The sequence below is a fragment of the Thalia democratica genome, chromosome 3 (assembly GCF_965202585.1).
Source record: "Thalia democratica chromosome 3, ktThaDemo2.hap1.1, whole genome shotgun sequence".
Lineage (NCBI taxonomy): Eukaryota > Metazoa > Chordata > Thaliacea > Salpida > Salpidae > Thalia > Thalia democratica.
In genome coordinates, this window is record NC_139167.1 from 86923364 (window position 1) to 86946346 (window position 22983).

The 22983-nt window shown below is 22.5% G+C and overlaps 1 protein-coding gene across 1 annotated transcript; it reads right to left on the reverse strand.

The window, feature by feature from the left end:
* Positions 1–8447: 8447 nt before the first annotated feature.
* On the reverse strand, positions 8448–9519 carry LOC145832641 (uncharacterized). The gene is made up of 2 exons (XM_082939941.1): positions 9350–9519; positions 8448–8661 (listed from the first exon to the last, which is right to left on the reverse strand). Exons 1-2 carry the CDS (start codon positions 9517–9519, stop codon positions 8448–8450), a joined length of 384 nt encoding a protein of 127 aa, XP_082796067.1.
* Positions 9520–22983: the final 13464 nt, after the last annotated feature.

Here is a 22983-nt window from a genome sequence, read left to right on the forward strand (position 1 = left end):
CCTTTTGCCCCTTTACTAATTATTGCCACCCAACTTACTAAAATCACCTCCCCTCCTGGGGGGCGGTACCGCCCACTTTCAAAGCCCTGCATTAGACTAATAGTTTTTTAGTTAATTCAAGTAACAAACTTCAAGTATCCCCATTTTCAACTATTTATTGTCTTAAAAACAAGTGTTACTCAAAACATTAAAAGTTCAAAGTTACTTTATAACTAAAAGACTGTTTTTTGTTTCAATTTTTTTGTGTTTTTAATATATGGAAACCCTTTTAATAAACTAGTTGTTAACATAAAAAGTTTGGATAAACGTTTAGTTGTTTAAATCCAACTGGAAAACTTTATATTTCATTTTCTAGGCTTATGTTATTAGTTAATAATCAGACTCTAGTAAACGCTTCAACATATCTCTCACAAAAATCAGTTTAGGTTGAGAGTTGCTAGTTAATTTGTGCTATATACTTGCATTTAAAACAAAAAAAAAATTAGACACTTTCAATGTAGTGTGCTTTAAAAATTTGAAAACATTAAATTATTTATACAGCAATAATTAAATTTTATAGCAAACTTTGTACATTTGCTAATTGTAGTTGGACTGTATTTAAAATAGATTAAGTACATAAGACAAGTCTAACTAAATTAATGAGTATTTCGTTTTATATTAAAACAAAATTATAAAAACAAATGATTAAAATAAAAATCAAACTATTAAGTTCGTTAACTATTAAGTTGTATTGAATAAAATTATTTTAGAAACTTTCTAAACTAAACTCTTTTTGTGAACATTTATTTTATTTTTATAAAAAAATTTACTTTTAACCTATACTTTTTTGTTTTATCATGAAATTAATAACTTACTATTTGGTTAAATTTTGTGTCAAAAATTTAAGTCTTACAACTAATTAAACCACTATTAAGAACATTCAATGAGCAAATAAATTTCAAACTATATTAAAACTTAGGTATTTAAAATACATTTAAAAACTTTTTTTTTTTATAATATTGAAAGAGACAAATAAAATATATTCGTTGCACTGCAGTAACAATCTTTCAAGGCTAACAACTTTTATTAAAACCTAATTAACATTAACTAATATTTATGAAAAAGTATTGAAAGTTGTTCAGTAAACTGTTTTCGTATCTTCTTTTAAGTAAATAAAAATCACAAATAGATTTAAAGTTAAACTGTAAATTAATTTATATATATATATATATATAGAAGTGCTTAAAAGAATCAACAGCCGTTATGTATGCGTTAAAAAAGGAAGGTTGTTTAAATAAAAGGAGCGAATTTATATCGTCTTGTCGACATATAAAAAAGCTTCTCTTAGACAACAAATTTTGAAGCGTTTTATAGTCAATTAACTGTTGTTTTCGTTGATTTTAGTTGTTTGATTAGTTAGAAGGTAGATCGATTTTTGTACTGAATATTTGTAATGTACAATATTACGTCATAATGTTTTTGTTTTTTTGCATAACTTTTGTATCTTTGTTTAGTACAGTGCTTTTTATTTTGAATTTAACTGGCTGATAATTAAAGCTTTATGAAAAATTAAACCTTTATGAAACATATGTTCCAGAAATTTTAAAATCGCCATTTCAATAAATTATATATATATATATATATGAAAATAATTTTTAGCTCTATAAAAGCACTATATTATAACATTCTTTTTTTGTGACTTTTATTTTAAAACAATTCTAAAACATGTAAAAATATTTTAAGTTATAATAACCAAAAGTAATTTTGTCAGAAACTGCTTTTTGTTTTTACTAAAATTCAATATATATATATACATATATATATGAAAATAATTTTTAGCTCTATAAAAGCACTATATTATAACATTCTTTTTTTGTGACTTTTATTTTAAAACAATTCTAAAACATGTAAAAATATTTTAAGTTATAATAACCAAAAGTAATTTTGTCAGAAACTGCTTTTTGTTTTTACTAAAATTCAAGCACTTGTTATTTATAATGTTTATTGTCATTGATTTATTTTCCCTTAATTAGAAATTAGTTTTAAAGATTTAAAACAGTAACATTTATAATTTTTATTTTTTAGTTAGATATAGTCTGAAATGTTTTAAACTAAAACTAGTTAAATTAGATATATACAAAAGTTATACGCGAAATAAACCATTGTTATTTAAATTCTAAGTTAAAGTCTGATTCTAAAACAGTCTTCATTTAGTATTTAAAACACTTTGTGGTCTAGTTTTTAAAGTGTTTAATGATCATAAAGAAAGTAGAGATGTTGGGAATGTAACTATAACAAGATAAAAATTATTTAAAATCTAGAAAATAAAAATGGTTTAACCTATCACTTTATACTCTTTCAATACAGTTAAATTACATTCAAGTTATTTCAAAACATATGCTTGATGGTTGAAAATGAAAAATGCATATAAATTGGGAAAAAAACCTGAAATTGTCTTAACTACTTGTTTCTTACTATGCTTTTCAACTTTAGCTATTTATAGCAAAATAAAACTTTTTAAAATTCATAGGAAAAATTAGATAAAAACTAAACTTTAAACATTTGACTTTCGTTTCAAACAAAAATAATTAAACTAAATTCTTATCTAAAATATTTGGCCAAAGTAGTCTAAATAAACGTTGCAATAAATAAACAAATATTTTTTCCTTAAACAAATATAAGTTTTTAAAGTATACTTCAAAGCAAATAGTCGGGTAAAAAATGCTATCTAAGTTTTTTCGTGTGTTTTTGTTCCAACAAAATTTGAACTTACTTTCTTCGTAAATATTTAAAAGTAATTTTTATGTACAACCGGAAGTGTTCGAAGCTATTTAAAGTAATAAACTTCAAACAACTGAAAAAAAAACAATCTACGTATTTAAAACGAAACTAAAACACTATTATTAACTCACTGTTATCCGTAATTTGAACAGTTTTCAGTTTTAAACATAAAACAAAGTTTGCCTTTTCAAAAGCTTTTTTTAAATCTACTAAAACGAGTACTTATATATGTTTACTAATTTATACCTACTATTGTTTTTACCAATACGGTTATTAAAGATTTGAAAAAAGCTTTAGATTTGTAAACATAAAAAAGTGTTTTGCATAAAATAAAAATATTTCTAATATAAATAAGTCTTTTAGTTTAAATATAATTATTTATTTAATAATTTAAAATTTGAAAAAAGCTATAGATCCGTAGAAATTAAGAAAAAAGTGTTAAGCATAAATTGAAAATGTTTCTGACATAAGTTTTTTTATTGTTTTCTTATTGTAAAAAGTTAGTCAACAAAGTTTATAGAATTTAACGTAACTTTTGCTAAATAAAAACGTTATAAAATAGTTTAATTCAATGAACATATAGTGGAAAGTTATAATTATTTTGATAAAAAATTAACAATAATTAATTCAAACAACCAAATAAAAAGTACTAGTGTGGTACTAATTATTAGAAATTTAAACATCGATCAGACAAACAAAAATTGTTTACTTTTGAAAAATAAAAACTAAAAGCTCGCTACATTTTAAACATTATTTTCATCTTTAGCATAAAAAAGGGAATTAGTTACACTGAGATGTGTAATAATTTACTGTGCATTTAAAATTATTCAGCACTCGTGCTGGCAAAGTAAACGAAAAAAATAATTAAATATTGATTAATCGTTATAAATGCCTCGTTCAATGTTCAAAAAATAGGTATTAGGTGTGTCCTGGACAAGACGTTTAAAGGTATCCGTAGTGTGCGACTCGATAACCGAAAGGTTCTCCGTGCATCAGGTCCTAGGACCAGATATTTTGCGCGTCTTTATTTTGTCGCTTATAAACAATTTTTAGCTTCGATTATAGAAAAAAAATATTTTTTTCTTATTTTCTGTGATCGAAATGATAGTAGTTTGTTTGTGATTCAAACTGTTTTGTTCCAAAGAAACCTGCTTTTTGAATAGTTCTAAAATTAAGTTAAATACTTTTGAAAATTTGGAAAGATTGAAACTTGCTGTAAACACCCAAGCTATTTTTTTTTTTTTTGAATTGCATTTTATTTTGTAAAACTTTACTTCAGACAATGCATTTTTCAATGTTACATAATTATTTATAAACTTTTTAACTTTATTTACTAAACAATAGTCTTATAGTTTTAGAATAACATCAGTAAGTAACTATTTTTAAGCTGTTTATTATTTTAATACCTCAATTAAAATATTGCAAAATAGAGCTATATATAAAAACATATCAAAAATATTTTCATAAGAAACAAAAAGTCGCACTAAAGCACAGTGCAAAAATAGTTTTTTTTTTTTTTTTTCTAAAACTGTTCTAAACATTGATTAGTTTTTGTTGAATTGTTGTTTAGAGGAATTCCAGTTTTAATTAAAAGTGAAATAAGCTACATCGGCAATTTTTTCAATATTAACTCTTAAACCAGTTTTTTTTCTCCAGGGACCGTATAAAAACTTTTATAACTTTTATATGTAGTACGTAGCGTATTAAAACGAAACATTTTATTTCTGAATGTTTTTAACAAAAGATAGTGTAAGAGCAGGAACCGGAAAACAGCGGCAAACAATATCTTTTAAGATTTTTTTTGTAAAAGTTTATTAACTTTCTGGTTAATAAAACTTTTTCCTATTTTTTTTAAGCTTTTTATTTTATGTTTATTTTGTTGCACATTTGCTTACGAAGCGAAAAATTATGTGTCTAAGTTTTTAAACGTAGATTTAAAGCAGGAGTCGGCAAATTGCGGCTCACCAAGCAATAAATTGTAAGCTTTTTTTAATAAAAATTTTATAGATTTCTCGTAAATAAATTGTGCTTCTATTTTATTTTATTGCACGTTTGAGTATCTGTATAACATTTTGTCAAAATTTTTTTTTGTTTTAAGTACTTTGACTCGCAAACACTAGTTTGATGCTCATTAAAATCTGCGTTAGACTATTAGTTTGTATATTAATTTTAGTAAATATAATTTTTATACCTCAGCATGTATAAGTGACATACTTCAAGAAAGCAAGTGTTTAAAAAAAAATCAACTATTTCTTATCTACAAACAAAATATATTAATAGTATAAAATTTGTGTTGAGTATTTTTTTTTTGTTAATTTTATTAAAGTTTAACTTGACTATCCTTTAATATATGTAAAATAATAAATTAATATGTTTCCATTTAGAAAAACTAGTTATAAGTAAATTTATTTACAAGCTAGTGTGTCACTTTTATATTTTTTTTGTTCTCACAAATTACTTTTTATTTGGTTTATCTCGCTTTAGATTGTTAAACGAAAAAACTACTAATGGAGCTTTTCTTGATTAAAAATACTCTTATTAAAACTATTTCACTGTATCTAAACTATTCGGTTAATAAAACAAAAGTTTTCTAATGAATTTCAATGTATATAGGTCTTTTAAAAAAATGATAAAATAAACATTTTTTAGTGCTTTTATGTTGTTAGTTAATAATCAGACTGTGAAAAACAGCTTAGCTAAGTGTTCACATACAGTTAAGAACTTTTATAAAAATAATAATTAACTAAGTTGAACTAAATGTTGCTTACATATAAAACAATAAAACAAGTTTTTCTTCAAGTGTAGTAAACTTTAAAAGTTTGGAAAACCTTAGAATATCTATACAGTACTAATTTAATTTTAAAGCAAACGTTATATGTTTGTTATGCGTGCTAAATTTTAGTTTAAATAAAATAAATATATTGTTCTAATTTAATCTCGGTCTACTCTAAGATAATGATTTATACACAATGCATTAAAAATAATTAATATTTAAGTAAAATATATTTACTAAACTTCTTTTCTAAACTTTTTAAGGATTTAGAAGCAGTTATACTTTTAACTTAAACTTTTTCAATATCTTTAAAATCGAGAGCCTTTAAAGCTGTAAACCAAATTTATAAATAACTTAAAGGTTAATTACTTTGTAGTAGAAACAGAAACCTTACAATAAAGAAAATTTCTATTTAATTTTTATATAGTTATTTTATAACATTTATATTTTTTTATGAAACTTTGGTACAAAAAATAATACGTTTTACATTTAAAGATTGACTTATTAGTTATTCTAAACTTTAAGTGAGTACAACAAAATAAGTTTGTCAAGATATTGTAATAGTAGTCACTCAAGGTTAACAACTTTATTGAAATCGAGTTATTATTTAAAGCAATTATTTCAAAAATTATTACAAATTATTTAATAAATCATTATTATTTCTGTTTCTTAAGTAAATAAAAAATGACAATTAGTTTTAAAGTTGAAATTTTCTTGATTTTATATGAAGTAATCTGTAACATTTAAAACATACAACAGATATTTAGTTTTTTAATTACAAAAACAATTTGAAAGTGAATACTAGTTTTTTTTGGAATTAGGCACACAAATTACATTAAAATAGAACAAAAAATATTGAAGGTGAGTAAAGTAAAAGCTAAATACTGTAAAATTTTTATCTAAAATTTTTTAAAGTACAAAAAATTACGTTTTCTATAACAAAATGGATTTTAAGTATAAAAAATTTTAAGTCATTGAAAACACCGGTCTCAATTCTTTACACAAAAACACAAAGCAAGAGACATTTCCTTTATTAAAAAAACAATATTACCAATTTAAACAAAAATTTCAATGATTTTTTTTTAGTAAATATATTCTAACACAAACAGATTTTAAAATTAAACGATAGACTCCATTATATTACAAGCTGACAAAAAATAACTTAAATAGGTTAAAGTCTTAAGCTTGAGCAAAACAAACAAACAAACAATAAAAATAGGAAAGAAAACTAATCGTAAGTAATATAAATAATAAAACAGATTTTACTATGGAATGTTTGACTACAAGTTCTGCTCGCAAAAGATCACAATAATGTTTTAGTAATGTCACCGTTTTTTTGATAACATTTTATAATATTTTTAAGTGGGATAGTATACAAAGTCTTGTGATAATTTAATAAGTAAAAAATAAAAACTTTGAAGGTAAATTTTAAAGGTTGAAAAAAACAGGTTTCAAATTAAAACGTTTGACTCCAAACTCTACACGCTTTAACTCTATATTTTTTGTTTTAATAATTTTTTAATATTTTTTATAAGTAAATTATGACAATATTAAAGTGCGATAATATACATTGTCTAGTATAATTGTTAAGTAAGAAAAAAATAAACTAGATTGAAAAAAAAAATATTTAACTTCAAGTTCTCTACACATAATCCTCGCTATAACGTTTCAGTGATTTATCCGGAGCCGTGTTTTCACTGGTTTCCTGTTTCCTGTGCGACCCCTGTAAAAAAAAATCCGGAATTAATGTAATAAAAATAAAACAGTTGGATGTAGTTTATAGATACTTAGAAATATATTAGTAACCATGGCCGTGTTTTGACTAGTTTCTAAATAGAAAAAACTAGAATAAAAAATTGATTGAGTATGGATTCTTTTAAAGTATTTTACCAAGAGTCATATATATTTGTTAGTTTTTTGGTACCAAGTAAACTTAATATCATATTTTTAAAAAATTTTTGATAGTTTTGTAAGTTTTTTTGGGTAAAAATGTATAATCTAAAAAAATATATAATTAAAAAAGTTTTACAGCTTGATAACGGATTTTTTTTTTTTGAAATTAGTCAATCAAAAGTGTTTTTAAAAACTATATTTAAACAATTTTACAATTCAAAGGGTTTCATTTATATCTTAAGAAACTATTGACCAGGTCACATATTCTTTTTACTTCACAACGTTAGAAAAACCGTAGCTTTACTTTTTTAAATCAAATTTTAAAACAATTGTTTACGTTTGGTATTAGCTTGTTTACAAAAATATAATTAGATTTTTATCTTAATTCGGTCTTTAGGTAAATTGTTTGACTGTGTAATTTATTTAAATATCATTAAATATGCTTTTTGTTGTTAGCCCTAGTAAATTCCTAATTTTTATTAGTACTTTGTTTTTAGTTTTTTATGTATAAAATCTTTCTTTTTTCATTTTAACTTTACAACGTAAGGCAATGTTTTGAGAAAAATGATTAAACATGCACGAAGACACTTTTGCACGAGGGGTCACTTTTGCATAAGAGGAACAGAATTAAAAAAACCAAAAACAAAAAAAAACAATTAATTAATAAAAAATGAAAAAAATATATAATAATAAGTTACCGACCATGGGTAAAGGACAGGGGTAACAGTGACAGTAAAAAATAAAAATAAACCTAATATAATTTAATAAACAGAAAAAAAATTTAAAAAATTAATAAACAAATAAAAAATAAATAAATAGAAATAAAACAGAATGACAAATTAATTTAAAAGAGAGTTACCGACCGAGGGTAAGTGTGAGGGGTAACAGTAATAGTAACAACAATAAAAAATAAAAAAGATAAAGTTTTATAAAAAAAAAACATAGTTTAAAAACGTTTTCAAGCTAGTTTTTCCTTTTTAACAATAAAACATACAAAAGTTTTCTAAAACAAATTTTACAACTAAACGTTTGTATCCAAGCTCTGCACGCAAAAGTTTCGCAACAAAGTTTTAGTGACGTATCCATACTTCTGATAGTCACTACTGTTCAAGACCAACGATAATTTGTAATGCTTGAAATCTTCTATTTTCTTCAAATCTCTCTTTTCAATTGAATTTACGAAGCTTTTCAAACTCGGCAAGCTTTCCTTGAACACTCTGCAGTCTTCTTTGAACCTGCTAAAAAAAAAATAATAATAAAATTAAAATTATATAATCTCTTTTAGCCTGCTGCAAACTTTTTAATTGGTGAATGATTAAAACCTTAAAAAAGTACTTAATCTACATAAAAGAACTGTTTATAAAACGTTAACTCCTTTGTAATACAATGCTTTTAGTTATAAAATTAAAAGTCGTTTAAAAAACATAAGGTAATTGCTTTAAAGCAAAGTTTCTAAGTTAGAGTAGATAACAGCCTAGCTAAATAAAACGTTATTATCTGACCACTAGATTTGTAAACACTAAAACTAACTTTATATTTATTTTACTCAAAGTTTAAACTAATATATTTTTTAACATTTTAATTAACCTTTGAATAGTTTGGTTTTGGTACTAGTTTAAACTAAAAAATTTTAACATAACTCATTCATTTTCGAAAAAAAATTTATTAGTTAATTTCGTTTAGCGCATCCTCAGAATAATATTTCTAAAAACGATTATTATTATGGAGTAATTTTAGTTACATACAATGAATTTGAAAAGTCTAGCTAAAAATAGTTACTTTATAAATTAAATAATAATTAATTAACAGTTTAGCTAAATAAGACTTTACTATCTGACCATTAAATGTATTAACACTAAAACTAACTTTATACTTATTTAACTCGAAATTTAAACTAATATACTTTTCAACATTATAATTAACCTACTGCACGCTTTCTCGCAAGCATTGCGGTAAATGTTAATCAAATCTTTCTCGTGAAATCGGTGAAATTTCGTGTTTAAAAGCGCGCTCATTACGAATACTTCAAACTCTTCGCAAACCATTCTACGCTTCCCAGCTACATACTCTTCAATGCGAATAAAAAGGTCCATGGATGAAAACTAAATTTAAAAAAAAATCTGTAAAAATATATTCTTTTACACAATAACTTTTTTAATTGATTTCGTAGAAAGTGATATAAACAAACAGTAACTAAAATTTTTTATAAAGAAAGTTTTGTATAAACGCGTTTGTTACATAAAACATTTTTATTTAATTTCAGAATATTTAATTTAGGAAAACAGTTTTTTTAGAATTTCTTTATAGAGAATTTCTGGGAAACGAGTTTTTTTGGTGGTTAATTAAGTTTAAATTAATTAATTATGTTTGGAAAACTGAAAAAAAATTTGCTTGCCAGTTACATACTCTTCAACGCCTTTATTGTAAAAATCTAAAAAGAAAAACTTTTGTTTAAACGATTTTTTTACATTTCAACTTTATTTAATAATTTTATAAAAAGTGAGTTAATCATGTAGTTATTTAGTATTTTAACAGAGAAAAACTAAATGGAAACGAATTTTTTAGGTGTTAATTGTATTTTAATTAATTGATAATCTTTTGTTTATCATTTGAATTATGTGAACCAACTAGTTTTATTCAATTAGTTGAATTGACTGATAATTAGTAAGTTTATAAATTCAAAATTTAAGTAAAAAGTTATTTAAGATTCTTAGAATCATCAAAGCTAACTTGAATAGATGTATAAAATACGTCAAAGTACTTTCGAAACTAATCTAAACGCATTAATTATTTTAACTAAAGCATTAAAAAAATATTAGTTAGAAAAAGCTGTAAGTAAAATATACATTTGTGCAAAAATATTTTATTGTTAAAGTTTTATTTTAAACTGAGGTGAAACTAACAATACCGGTTAACGTATGTTAGCTATACTTGTGGAGAATCATTAAAAGTTTTTGAAAATACAAATTCTACTTTTTTATTTGTTGTTGATTTATTCGTGAAACATTTTTAAAACACTTAGATTGTTTGAATTTAAAATAACCATAAACAGTTCTATCAGAAATTATATTTTCATTAGAATTTAAACACTTTTTTAATATTACATTTTCACATGGTGCACCTATGCTGACTAGTGTGCATAGGAATTATTTTTGTGTGCATAAAACTATACAGGTTAATAAATGTTTCTAAATGACATGTTTTTGTAGATTTTTTACTGGAAAAAGCTGATAATAAGACAAACTAAGAAGATATTTGTATGTCAAGACACTGAAAATATTTAAAATAACTTAGTTATACAAACTAAATTTATATTAGTATTTTAATTCGACATTTAGTTTTTATTTAAAACTAAAATCCGTAACAGTAAAGTAAAAATTGATGCAAATTCAATAAAAATCACGTTAAAATTCATATAATTCTATTCGTAAACAATTTTAAAAGATAAAGAATTGTATGAAGTTGAAACAACCACAAACAATTCTATCAGAAATTGCTTTATATTTTACTAAACTGTATGCACTTGTTAAAAGTTTAAGTAGTCGTCATAGTTTGCAGCTGTGAACACTAGTGTGCATGGAAATTATTTTACATGCACAAAAATTATATAAGATAAATAAAAGTCTTAAAATAAAGATTTTTCGGTTATTTTTGGGTCAAAAAAGCTAATAATAACAAAAACTAAGGCTTTATTTGTAGGTTATAACACACAAAAACAAAAACAAAAAAAGATAGTTATCTCATTTTTTAGTGTTTGTTTTCAAATAACACCTTCTTTGAAAATACAACTGATATGTTATGTTCATCATATTTGATTTTTTTTTTAGGTATAATATTTATACACTTTAAGTAAAATTTAAAAACAAGAGAAGAAAAAACTAATAAACATAAATATTTTTTTGTTGTATCGAATTGGTTATAGTTTTTTAAACTAAAATTAGATATAAAACACTTACAATAAACTGTCGATCTTTTTTTTATGTTTTAAACTGTTTAATTTTTACAATTATTTTTCGTACCAGTAAACTAAACAATAAACTAAGTCAATAGAAATTATGTAAAAGTTTTTTAAATTCTACTTTTTAAATAATTTTATAACATTTACAATTGTTTAAAATTAAATTAACCATAAACAATTCTACTAAAAACATATTTATGCTTTTACTAAAACTTATGCACTTGTTAAATATAACTGTTGTCTTCACTAAAAAATAAAAACATTTAAATGAAAATTAAATCAAAGTTAGTTAAATTCTTTGACAAAATGTTTTCATTAAACAATAAACGTATATATTCTTTAAATACTAAAACTTGTTCAACAAAAATCACGTAAAAATGATAAAACTCTTTTAGTTTACACAAAACTCGTATTTTTTACCAGGCGTTAGCAACTTCTTACTGAATTTATTTCTAGATACTACAAACAGTTATAAAACTCAATTTATAAAAATATAAAACAAAAAGCGTGCTGTTAACTTAAAAATACATTCCTTTTTTTCTAATTGTGGAAAATAATTAAATTAAATAAAAAAATCATGGAACGCGCTTTGACGGATGGGAAGTTAATTAACGAAAACCGATGATGCGGAAAGATCAAAAGTGCCGCGCCTATTCTAATTTACAATAGTAATTAGAAATAGTAATTTACATCAAATCAAGATTAATTTTAGTACAGTTTTTTCATATATCTCATCTATATATCATGTTTAATTTTTTTTTTATGAATAATATTTTTTTGTAAACACTGACGAGGGCTTTGACCGGAACTTAGTTTGCATAATAAAGTCTTGAAAGAATAAAATATAGTTTTTTCATGTTTATTATAGTTTAAGTTATTAAAACTTTTTTCTGTAACTTTTTTTTGGAAACATAGGTAAGAGATAAGAGTATATATTTTTGAAAATGTGAAAGCTATATAAAAAATAAGTCTGTTTTGATAAATTCAAATTGTTTGCAGGTTTTTTAAGCTATTCCACTTATTGACGCAGAAAATTTAGAACAAAACATGAATTAAAAGACGAAACTGAAAATGTTTAGATTCATAAACGTTTAGTTATTGAGGAAAAAATTATAATACATATTGCTTATCGAATGATAAAACACTCAAAATATTAGCATTTAGGACCTGGTGTACAAAAAACTTTTAATAGTAAAACATATAAGCTCTATAAACAATAGTTTTACTTGACAATTATACTAATGTAAGCATTAAAAGTTCTACAAAAGCTTTAAATTAAAATGAAGAAGTCAAAAACTTTAAAAAACGGTTAAAAATCAATCGGATAAAACAGTTTAATGAAACGTTTTGAAATTGATTGAACCGTTAACTTGTTTGTAAATAGTATATCTTACGTTAACTTATTACTTATTAGTTAACTAATTACGCTTTTTCGCTAAAAATAATGCAAACATTTGATCTTTTATTTTTTTATTGTCTCTGAAAGTCTCTTTTCAAGTAGCGTAACTTTATTTCATTAAAACTAGATACATGTAAGAGAAATTAATAATTTGATAAAGAATAAAACGTCTTTTTTAGAAAACCGGATAGTAGTAAAACTAGTTTTTTTTTTACTTTTGTTTTATTAAGTTCAAGTTCTTTTCAACGACAGAGTTTTAAAATTGATATATTCTTATTTCCTTTAAGAATATCTTTTTAATTTTGACCCTATTTAAATAACAAACTTAAGCTTCTTATATATACTTCTTATTATTTTTTATTAAAGAAAAATAGTTATTTTATCAGTAACCTTTACTGAGATAAATTTTAGAATTTTCAAATGTCGACACGTTTAAACAACTGCTTGTATTTAATTACATAAAACGGTGTAACAAGTATATTTTTTTTATCTAAATTAAGACTGAGTGTTTTAATTTTAGTTAGTGTTATCTACTTAAATAAATAAAACCTGTTATAGAAAATTCTTCAGTGTGTTTTGTCAACTCAGCAGATTAATAATTAACTATATAAAATTTAGTGATAAAATAGTAAACCATTTAGCAGATAGTTTAGCGTGTGTTTTAAGTTAGTTTGAAAAGAATCTAATAACAAAAACTGTAATCATAAGTATCTCTAAAAATAGTTTGCTAGCATTAAACTTACAAAGTTTAAAAGTTACCAAAACTTTATAAACGAGCAAAAAAAAACAAAGTTCGAAATTATTAAATGTTAGTTTGCTAGCTTGTTTTATTGAAAGCTTGAAATCTCAGTTTTATAAGTGCTGAAATTAACGTGATTTCTGCAATAGCAGCTACAATTCTGCAATTGAAATCTGAAAAGCAATAAAATTTATTATGTTTGTTTTGTTTTATTTCTTGTTTATAAAACATTTGAAATTTTTTTGTAAAGTGTATCGTTGCTTTTAACATTTATAACCATAAAGTTTCATAAATTAATTTTAACTCAAAAGTCTTTCATACATGAAAAAAATACGTTTTTTATTTAAGAAAATAGTTATAAAAGTTTATTTACATTTTGGTTTTATTATGAAATTTTTTTTTTTAAGTTTTAGTTCAACGTTCAAAACCAGTTAGATTAAAAAATCAGAATCTTAGTTAAAAAAATAACAAAATAATAATTTAGTAAGACAAGATAGGTAACTCATTTATTGAATCTAAATAACATTTTATGTTGAATTGAATTTTAATCAATTAATTTAATATAACAAAACTGTAATCAAAAGTTTCGTTTCGTTATATAAACGGTTAGAAAAAAATATTTAGTAATTACTATTCTTACTTAAAAACACAAAACTAATTGATCAACAGATGAAAAAAAACGTATTGTTAAAATCTTACTTTATTTCTCTTTAATAATTGCTGCAGAAATCATATTTAATTTTATATATCTTTTTGTAAACAAGAAACAGCAGCAAAGGAATAGTAATACTAACGAGCTTAAGAAATGTTTTTAGATTCCCATTCTGAAAGTTAGATTTAAAAAAGAAAAGTTTTGGAAATGTATAACTCTAAGAAATTTATGACTGTTCTTATTTTGATTTGATTTGCTCAAGTTTATAAATATGAGCCAAAATATATAACAAGCTAAAAATATGAAAGTGATTAACACAGAATTTAAACAACGTTTTAGTTTGAATGTAAAACTAAAAATATAAGACGACATACAAAGTAAAAATAAGCATATCTTTTTTACTTACCTATATTTCGCTAAGTTTACAAAATCTTTTTTTTTTTGAATTTTAGAATTCTATAAAATTATACTTAATAATAAATTATTAAGCTGTAATCATGTAACAAAGTAATAACTTCTAGAAACTAACCTAATAGAAAAGTATAAGTTATAAAGTTTAAACTGTTTTAAATTAAACAAATAATTAAGTTTTATTTTAAATGTTAATGTATTTCACTGTTAAGTTGTAATGTTGCTATAGATACAAAATTCAGTGTTTGATTTCCAAATTCTTAGTGACAAAAAAAAAGTATCACTTTTTGTAAGTTATATTTAGTTTGCTCTACAATAATCATTTTATTTATAACTAAAAAAGTAATAACTTTATAATATATTATTTTATTTCAAAAATCAACAACAAACCTAACTTTTAAAATTCATAGTATTTTTATTTTTTAATTAGAAATGAATTTGCATAATTTTGATTATTATAAGAATAAATAATTGACAAACTTAGTATTATAGCTAAAAATTTGAACAAATCGAATTAACTAATTTAAAAGTTAGTCTATTTTTTAGACAAGTTTTAGTAGAGTTTCTAATAAATCAAAAATAAGAGTAATAGTTGTAATAATAGTCTTTTTGAACTTTTTTTTGTTACTAAAATACAAAGTTTTGAGTAATTTATCTTATTATCTAAACATGGATTCATTATAAAATATATAACTTATTTTATGGAAAATGAATGCCTATTAAAACGCTATTTTTCATCAAAAACATCGATATATTCAACATATAAAATTTAGTTTACTACAAACTTACTTTATTGTAAATTTAAAACTATAATTTAATTGAAATTTGTTTTTGTCGGTTTTTATTTAAACAATTTATTTTATGTTAAAATTACAAGGTTAGCGAAAATAAAGCATATGATAGTAATGCAACAATTGAAAACATTCTGCAAAAGTTAAAACGTGCTGAAAGTTTTTATACTCTACTAAACAGTAGTTATAACTTATGAGACTAATAGAAATATTTTTTCTATTAGTACTTTTTCTGCAACTAACAACAAATGCATTTTACAACAAGTAGAAAACGGGTTGCAAATTTTTTTGTACTTTAAAAGTTACATAAACAAAACTAGTTGAAAATCAACTTCAAAAAGCACGTATGTAAACAGTTTACATCAATTTATTCTTATACAAAATTAAAATAATTACAAAAACTGAAGTTAATAACAAGAAAGCTTTACTGATAGTTTAAATGTTTTTATTTATATTAAGAATATCTTTAAGTTGTTCACACAAACTTTATTTTTATACTTCTACTTCAAGCTTATATACGTATTTATACATATTTAATCGTATATCAACAAGTTTTAGATTGATTACAAACGTTTTTTATGTATTGACTTTAAATTTATTTATATTCAATTAATTTGCTAACATCATCACATGTTCTTTTTTAAGTATAAATATAACTTCAAAATTTATATGTGTGCCAAAGTTGAAAGCAATTTTAACCCACTAACTTTTTAGATCACAATACATAAACATTATTTATTGTTTTTAGATCTACAGTTCTGTTTACATCGACTTTTTTTCTCAGTTTCTTTTTTCTGTGTTCAAACTGAAGAGAAAAATATAAATACGTTTATAATTTTTTATATTCACCGCGGACTTTTAACATTACAATGTTACTAAAAAAAAATACTGTTTTTATTTGCTGTGAAAAATATAAACATGAATTAAATAAAAACTTAAAACAACAATTTGAATAGTTTTGTTAATACTTTTTATAGAGTTTCAATAATTTATGAAGTAATCGTTACTTACAAAATCAATACAGAATATTTTTTTAGCTTTGAGATAAAATTAACAATATACAAATAACTAATAATTTTTAAGGTAAACTCGGAGTTAATTTAAAAAAAATATATCCTAGATAAACAAAAACCACTCTTAATATGAATGAAACATGTTTATAATACCTTCAACTGAAAAACCTCAATAAAGAACGCATTGTTATTACAACTGTCAAATCATTTGTGTAAATAGTTACGAAGCAAACATTTTAGGGGATTTTTCTTGGTAATTTTTGTTACTTAACTAAAATTAAGTTGCCAAAGATAAAAAACAACATTATAGCTAAATGTGTTTGCTTTAAAAAATAATACCTTTAGCTTTCAAACAACTTAGTTGTTGTTTTACTCACAATTTAAAACTTTTTAGGCGTTTTATATTTTTAAATGTGGGAGTAGATTTGAAAACTTTACAAAAAATACTAGAAAATAAAAACTACTTTTGTGTTTTATTTAGTCTTTAAAGCTTTACTTCATAAGTGTTTCGCATTTTGTGTTATTATTGAAATTAAAATTTCAAATCTCCTAACTTCATTTTAACTTACATAAAATTATAACAACTAGGTACATTTCTAAAATTATATTAGCAAAACTGTACAACAAAACAAATGTTTGTTTGTAATATAAAAACTATCTTGAAGAGTAAATTAACTTTTTTATGTTAAACTTTAATTTGTTTTGTATTTAACGGTTTGATGAACTCTTTTTAATCTATTTAACCGTAAATTTATTTTTATTGTTCTGGTATAAATTATAGAAATATTCCAAAAACGCTAGATAATTGCGAGTTTGTTTGTAATTTGTTTAAAAACGTTTTATAAGAAAAACAGTAGTAATTACTATTTATTTAAACAGTTCACTAGCATTAAGTTTACAAAGTTTAAATGTTACAAAAATTTATATGAGATCATTTAAAAGCACCAAAGTTCGAGCTAAATAGTTTATTTAATATTTGAATATAAGTTTTATTTATCTGCTCTATTGAAAACTTGAACTCTCAGTTTTGTAAGTTTTAAATATTGCAACTGTCTTTTATGCTGTTATTAATAATTGCAGTAAAAGCTGTTATGCTGCAATTATTATCAGCAAAATAAGAAAGTTTATTATGTTTGTTTTATTTGCTCACTTGTTTGTAAAACAACTTGAAACCTTTTTGTGTCGTTGCTTTTAACATTTAACCTATGAAGTTTTATTGTTTAATATTTACTTGAACATACTCCACTGTTTAAAAATATTTTTTTAAACTTTTTTATCTTCTTATAAAATAGTTATACGGTTTTGTTTACACTTCAGTTTGATCCAACAAAATTTTTATAAAAATTTAGTTCACCGTTTGTTACAAGTTAATTATATAAAAATGCAGAATCTAAGTTGAACAAAAATTTATAAAAATAGTTTAGTAACACAAGACAAGTAGTTGATTAGCTTAACCTAAACAATGTTTGTGCTGAAGTACCAAAATATTCAACTTTTTTATAACAACTAAATAGTAATTAGATGTTTCGTCATAAAAACGCTTTAACAAAATTAGTTTTTAAGGTTTTCTATACCTACTTAAAAATATTAAATAAATAAAATTAATCAGTAAACAAGAATGGTTGAAAACATATTTTTATTAAAAGAAATGAATAACAAACTTTGTTTTTTTTGTTGAGTTACTGCAGAATTATATTGTTTTTTAAACATAAAACAACAACAAAAAAATAGCAGTACTAACTAGCTTAAGGAAAGTTTCTATATTTTTTAGTCAAAAGTAAGATTTACAAAAAATAGACATGTATGGGTCGTGCAACTTTGTTTACAATTCTTTAAGAGCAATATTACTTGAAAAGGTCTTTTTAAAGCCCTTCTCTGTTCAAAAATCAAGTTATGACCACGTTTTAAAGTGTTTGTTATTAAAATCTCATTTTTATTATATTTGCTAAAGTTTATTAAAAAAACGATAGCGGATTATTAGTTACCTATTCTTATACAAATAGTTTAAAACGTTTAAACAAAGTTTAATTTTGAATTAAAATGATATTCACTAACTTAACAAATAAAACAATTATCTTTTTTTTTTTTTTTTTTTGAGTTTGCATGGTTTACAAAAATAGTTTTTTTTAAAGCTTTAAATTTATTTACAAGTCAACACTATAAAAAACTTATTATGTTGATAGTCTTAAAACAATATAATAACTGTTTGGATTTAGGCTAATATTAGTATTTACTTTACGAAATTTAAACAGTTTTAAAAATAAAATGAAAACTTGTTATTTAAAATTCTAATGTACTTGACTGGTTAGAAAATAATGTAGCTCCAAGTTCAATGTTCGATTTCCAAACTTTTATTGACGTAATTTATGTTTCCTTATCTTGTTTTTGATAGACAATGACGTATTTTTAAGTAAACATGTAAAACTTAGTATAAAATTAGAATTTTGTATATTTATTTTTTATTGGTGCTAAATATTATGTTTATGTAGTTTTTTCATTCGTAAAGTGTATAACCAATGTAAAATTCTAGTAGTCTTATTATTGAATAAAATATGGAAATATTTTAACAAGTAGTAACTTATATTAGCTACATTCATACAAAACATATGTTTGTCTGTAAGCTATGACCGCGTTTTTAGTACTATGACCAAGTTTTAACTGTTATAAGTTATATTTACTTTCATTAACAACTTAAATTTTATTTTAATGGTACAAAATAACATAAATCAACTATAATAATTCATATACATTGAATAAACTAGTTTTGGAAGTCTTCATAAGAAAGATATTTAATTCAATTTCACCATGGTTTGTATATAAAAAGGTTTTAGTAATCACGATAAAGGTTAATGAAAAAAATTTTCGATATAAAACTTAAATTTTCTTCCACATTTCAAATGATTTTACGATAACCAAAGTATTATAAAAGTAAAGTGTTTTCATTCGATAAAGACTTTAATAACATCTAGTTGAATATAATCTTTTAAAATATGCAAATCTTATTGAATTTTAAAATAACACAACAACATTTTTAGACGTACGAAAACAATTTTATTATGTTTAATAGGTAGTTTTATAAAACTTCAACGTAACAAAATAGTAGTTAACGGTAAAAGAAGCGTTAAATTTTCAAATTAAACAAAACTTTTACTGCGAAATATTGAGTTCTGATGTAAACTTATGGAGTTTTAATCAGATTGATTTAACAGATGACAAGTATTTAAAGTTTTTTTTTGCCTTTTTTATAGTATCTTAAAAACATATTTTAACGGTTCTTAGTATATTCTAAAAAATAAGGAAACTATCAAAAACTATTAAAAACTACACGCAACAATAATCAAACACTTTAACAAAACAAAGCAATTTATACAAAACCTTTTTTTTTCTGTTTTAAAAGCCTAATTTCAGTTTTTTTGATCCGTACAGTAACTTAATTTTCGAAATCATCTTTTGCATAATTTAGCTTTTTAACAGTGAATTCTGACAAAAATGTATTGGTACAACAACAAAAGTGTATGACAATATATATAATAACATGCTGTTTTATTTTCAGTTAGTTTCAAACAAAAAACTGTTTTAGTACTAAAAAGCACTAAAAACATTTTATAAAGCTTACAACTTTTCATTACATTATAAAGTCAGTTTTTTTATGACCTTGTATTTTTCACTGTAAACACTTTCCGATCATCAGTAATTCTAACAGTTTATAAAGTTAACGAGTTTTTTGTCAAAATATTTATCCACGTGAATTTAAATTTTTATTATATTGTATATCTCTATACATATATATATGCTTGAAGTTATTACTGTATGTATAAAACTCATATCCTAATATTAAATAAAAAAATCTATAGCTTTAAAAGAAACAAAGTTTACAAAAAGTACAAGAAGTAACTTAGGTGATTGAGCTTTCTATATGAAAAGCTATTGTTTAAAAAATATATAAACATTTGATAAAATAAATTAGCTTATTTTATGCTACTTTAAATTAAAACCAACCTATGAGAAATAAAAATAAACTCAATAGAAAATATATAGTTTCACTAATATTGAATTGTTTAAAAGTACAAAAGTTACAAACGACATAAAACTAGATACTAAAATTAAAATGATAATAAAATAAATAGCTTAGTATATTAATAATTTTTTTTAAACTATTACTACTATATAGAATATTTTCAACTTCTATCGTCTTTTATTAGTTATCGTTTATTGATTTTATATGTTAATATTTTTGCATTTTTTTTATATTTTAACTGTTTGAAATTACATTATAGGTTCCGTATACTTTTATAAATGAAGTACAAACAACTCAAGTTATTTTCCAAGCATTAAACTATATTCATACTGAAAGTTTAATACTTAAAGCTATTTTTTAAGTATACATGCTATGATCTTTTTACGTTAAAATTTATAATAATACTATAACTTATTTTATCAACTTGTATAAAATGTGTCTTACATTATAAATATACTAAAGTAAAAGTGAAAAGTTCTATAAAAACTTACAAGTATAATGATAAATTTAACGAATTTAAAAAAAGTTTAAAGTTCATTATTGGGATAACACAGTTTAATGAAGTCTTTTAAAGTTGATTAAACAAAAAACTTATTTTTAAGTATTATACCTTTTAACTTTAAAACTTTTATTTGTTAAAACCAATTAAAAGCAGTAAAAAAATATTTTCATAAAATTTAAGCAAGTTTTATACATAAATCATTCACAAAACCACTTAAAATTTCACTTTTCTATTAAAAACCTTTAAACTACTAATTTTAAAACTTTCACAACAGGTCGACCGAGAAAAACCATAAAGGTTGTGCGCTTGAATAACAAAAACTTTCTATTGCGTAGTTTTCAATTGTTCAAACTGTATGATTTATAGAGGGAAAACTTTAAAGGGGGTTAACCTGAAATCTGCTTTTTGGTTTTTGTTGCCTTTACAACAACTTTTTACGTTCACTTCTAAGCAGCTTTAGTTGGTATTTGATAAAATTATAAAAATTATACCTTTATATATTTTATTTGTAATATGCAACAACAGTATACTTAAAATTATACACTATAAAATAAATTTTAAGTAATATCTCTAGGATAAGTTTCATACTCTTAAAACTTTTTTTATGTTTTAAGTATAGTAATGTTTTTGATTCCACTATAAAACCCAAAAACACGTTTTGGCTTAAATTTCTGATTGATATTTATATGACTTTACAATTTTAAAGTATACTAAAATAAATGTTGATATTTTAAACGGTTTAACTTAAGTGTTGTAATAAAAAGACATAGTAATTAAATTAGTTGATGTTTAACATATTATTTCAAAGTTCATAGACCGTAAAGTCGTATTAACTCTCTGATTAAAAAATAGTATTAAAATGTGACATCTAATAAAAAATTAAAAGTGTTAGTTGTTTGCTTAAACTCTAAAAAACAATTAGTTAAAGTGTGTTTTGTTTCTTACAGATACATGTTTAATTTAAGTACTAATGAAATCAAAAAAAGAAGTTTATATTAACATGAAATAGAATAAATTAAAATAACTTCAACAAAGTCTACAAAGAGATAAAAACAATTTACTTTGTATATTTTTTAAAGCTGTTTAAAAACAATTTGGAAACTTTGTCTAAATAACTTAATATAACAACATTATTTTAAAACTATAAGGATAGTAAAAGTAAGTTTTTTATCAATTTAATACTTCAAAAGAAAAAAAGACCTGCATAATTAAACACTTTTGTAATAACATTTTTAAGGTTTTTTTTAAACTTTGCACAAATTTTTTAATGTATTAAACAAAAACACAAGTAAAGACAATTTTACTATTAATTTTTAAAAAACTGTATAAGATTTTACTGCTTATAGTGGTAAAATAATTTAAATTACTACTTTTAATTATTTTAGCAATAAAATCTTGTACAGTTTTATTAAAACTGTTGCTTTAGTATGCAAAAAGTTTTTAACCAAGACTTGTTTAACTAAAAACAAAAGTTATTTTAAAATCAAACATACGGAACTAGATTTTGAATTGCATAATGTAAAGCTTAAAAAAAACATAAAATAACTCCTTATGTTTATCTAACGCAAATAAAACAAGCCTCGTTATAAAAACAAAAAAAGTTTTCAAGTTTAATAAGAAGTTTAATATGAACATTTTCTTCATATAGTATCAGCTTAAAAATAACCAGTATTTAAACAATTTAAATGATTTGTTTTTCAATATGAGTAAGTTCCAGTTAGTAAGAAGTGTTGTTTCTAAGTTGAACAAGTTAAAGTAACTAAAATATTAATCTTTTAGTTGATAGAAGTTTTCAGTGTGTTTTGACGGCTAAGTAAATTAATCATTTATTAATTTAAACTACTGACCATGTAAACTTTACAATTTTTGTCAACGTAAAGTAAATTTATTTTATAAATTTTGTACAGGACTATCTTTAATTACACGTTAGTAGTGTAAAGTTAAATAAGTTTAAAGTTGTTTAATTATTTACGAGTATTTAAGTATAAACCTTGTGACTGTAATAAACAATGTAGTTAACATTAAACACTTGGTTTACTTTTTCAATGTTTGAACTTCGAGTTTTATATGTGTT

What these genes read in the sequence shown, in the direction of transcription:
- LOC145832641 (XM_082939941.1), bottom strand. Translation starts at nt 9,519, where the DNA reads ATGGACCTTTTTATTCGCATTGAAGAGTATGTAGCTGGGAAGCGTAGA. An exon ending in TGCGAGAAAGCGTGCAGTAG is followed by an intron (nt 8,662 to 9,349) that starts GTTAATTATAAT and finishes TTTTTTTAGCAG; the next exon opens with GTTCAAAGAAGACTGCAGAG.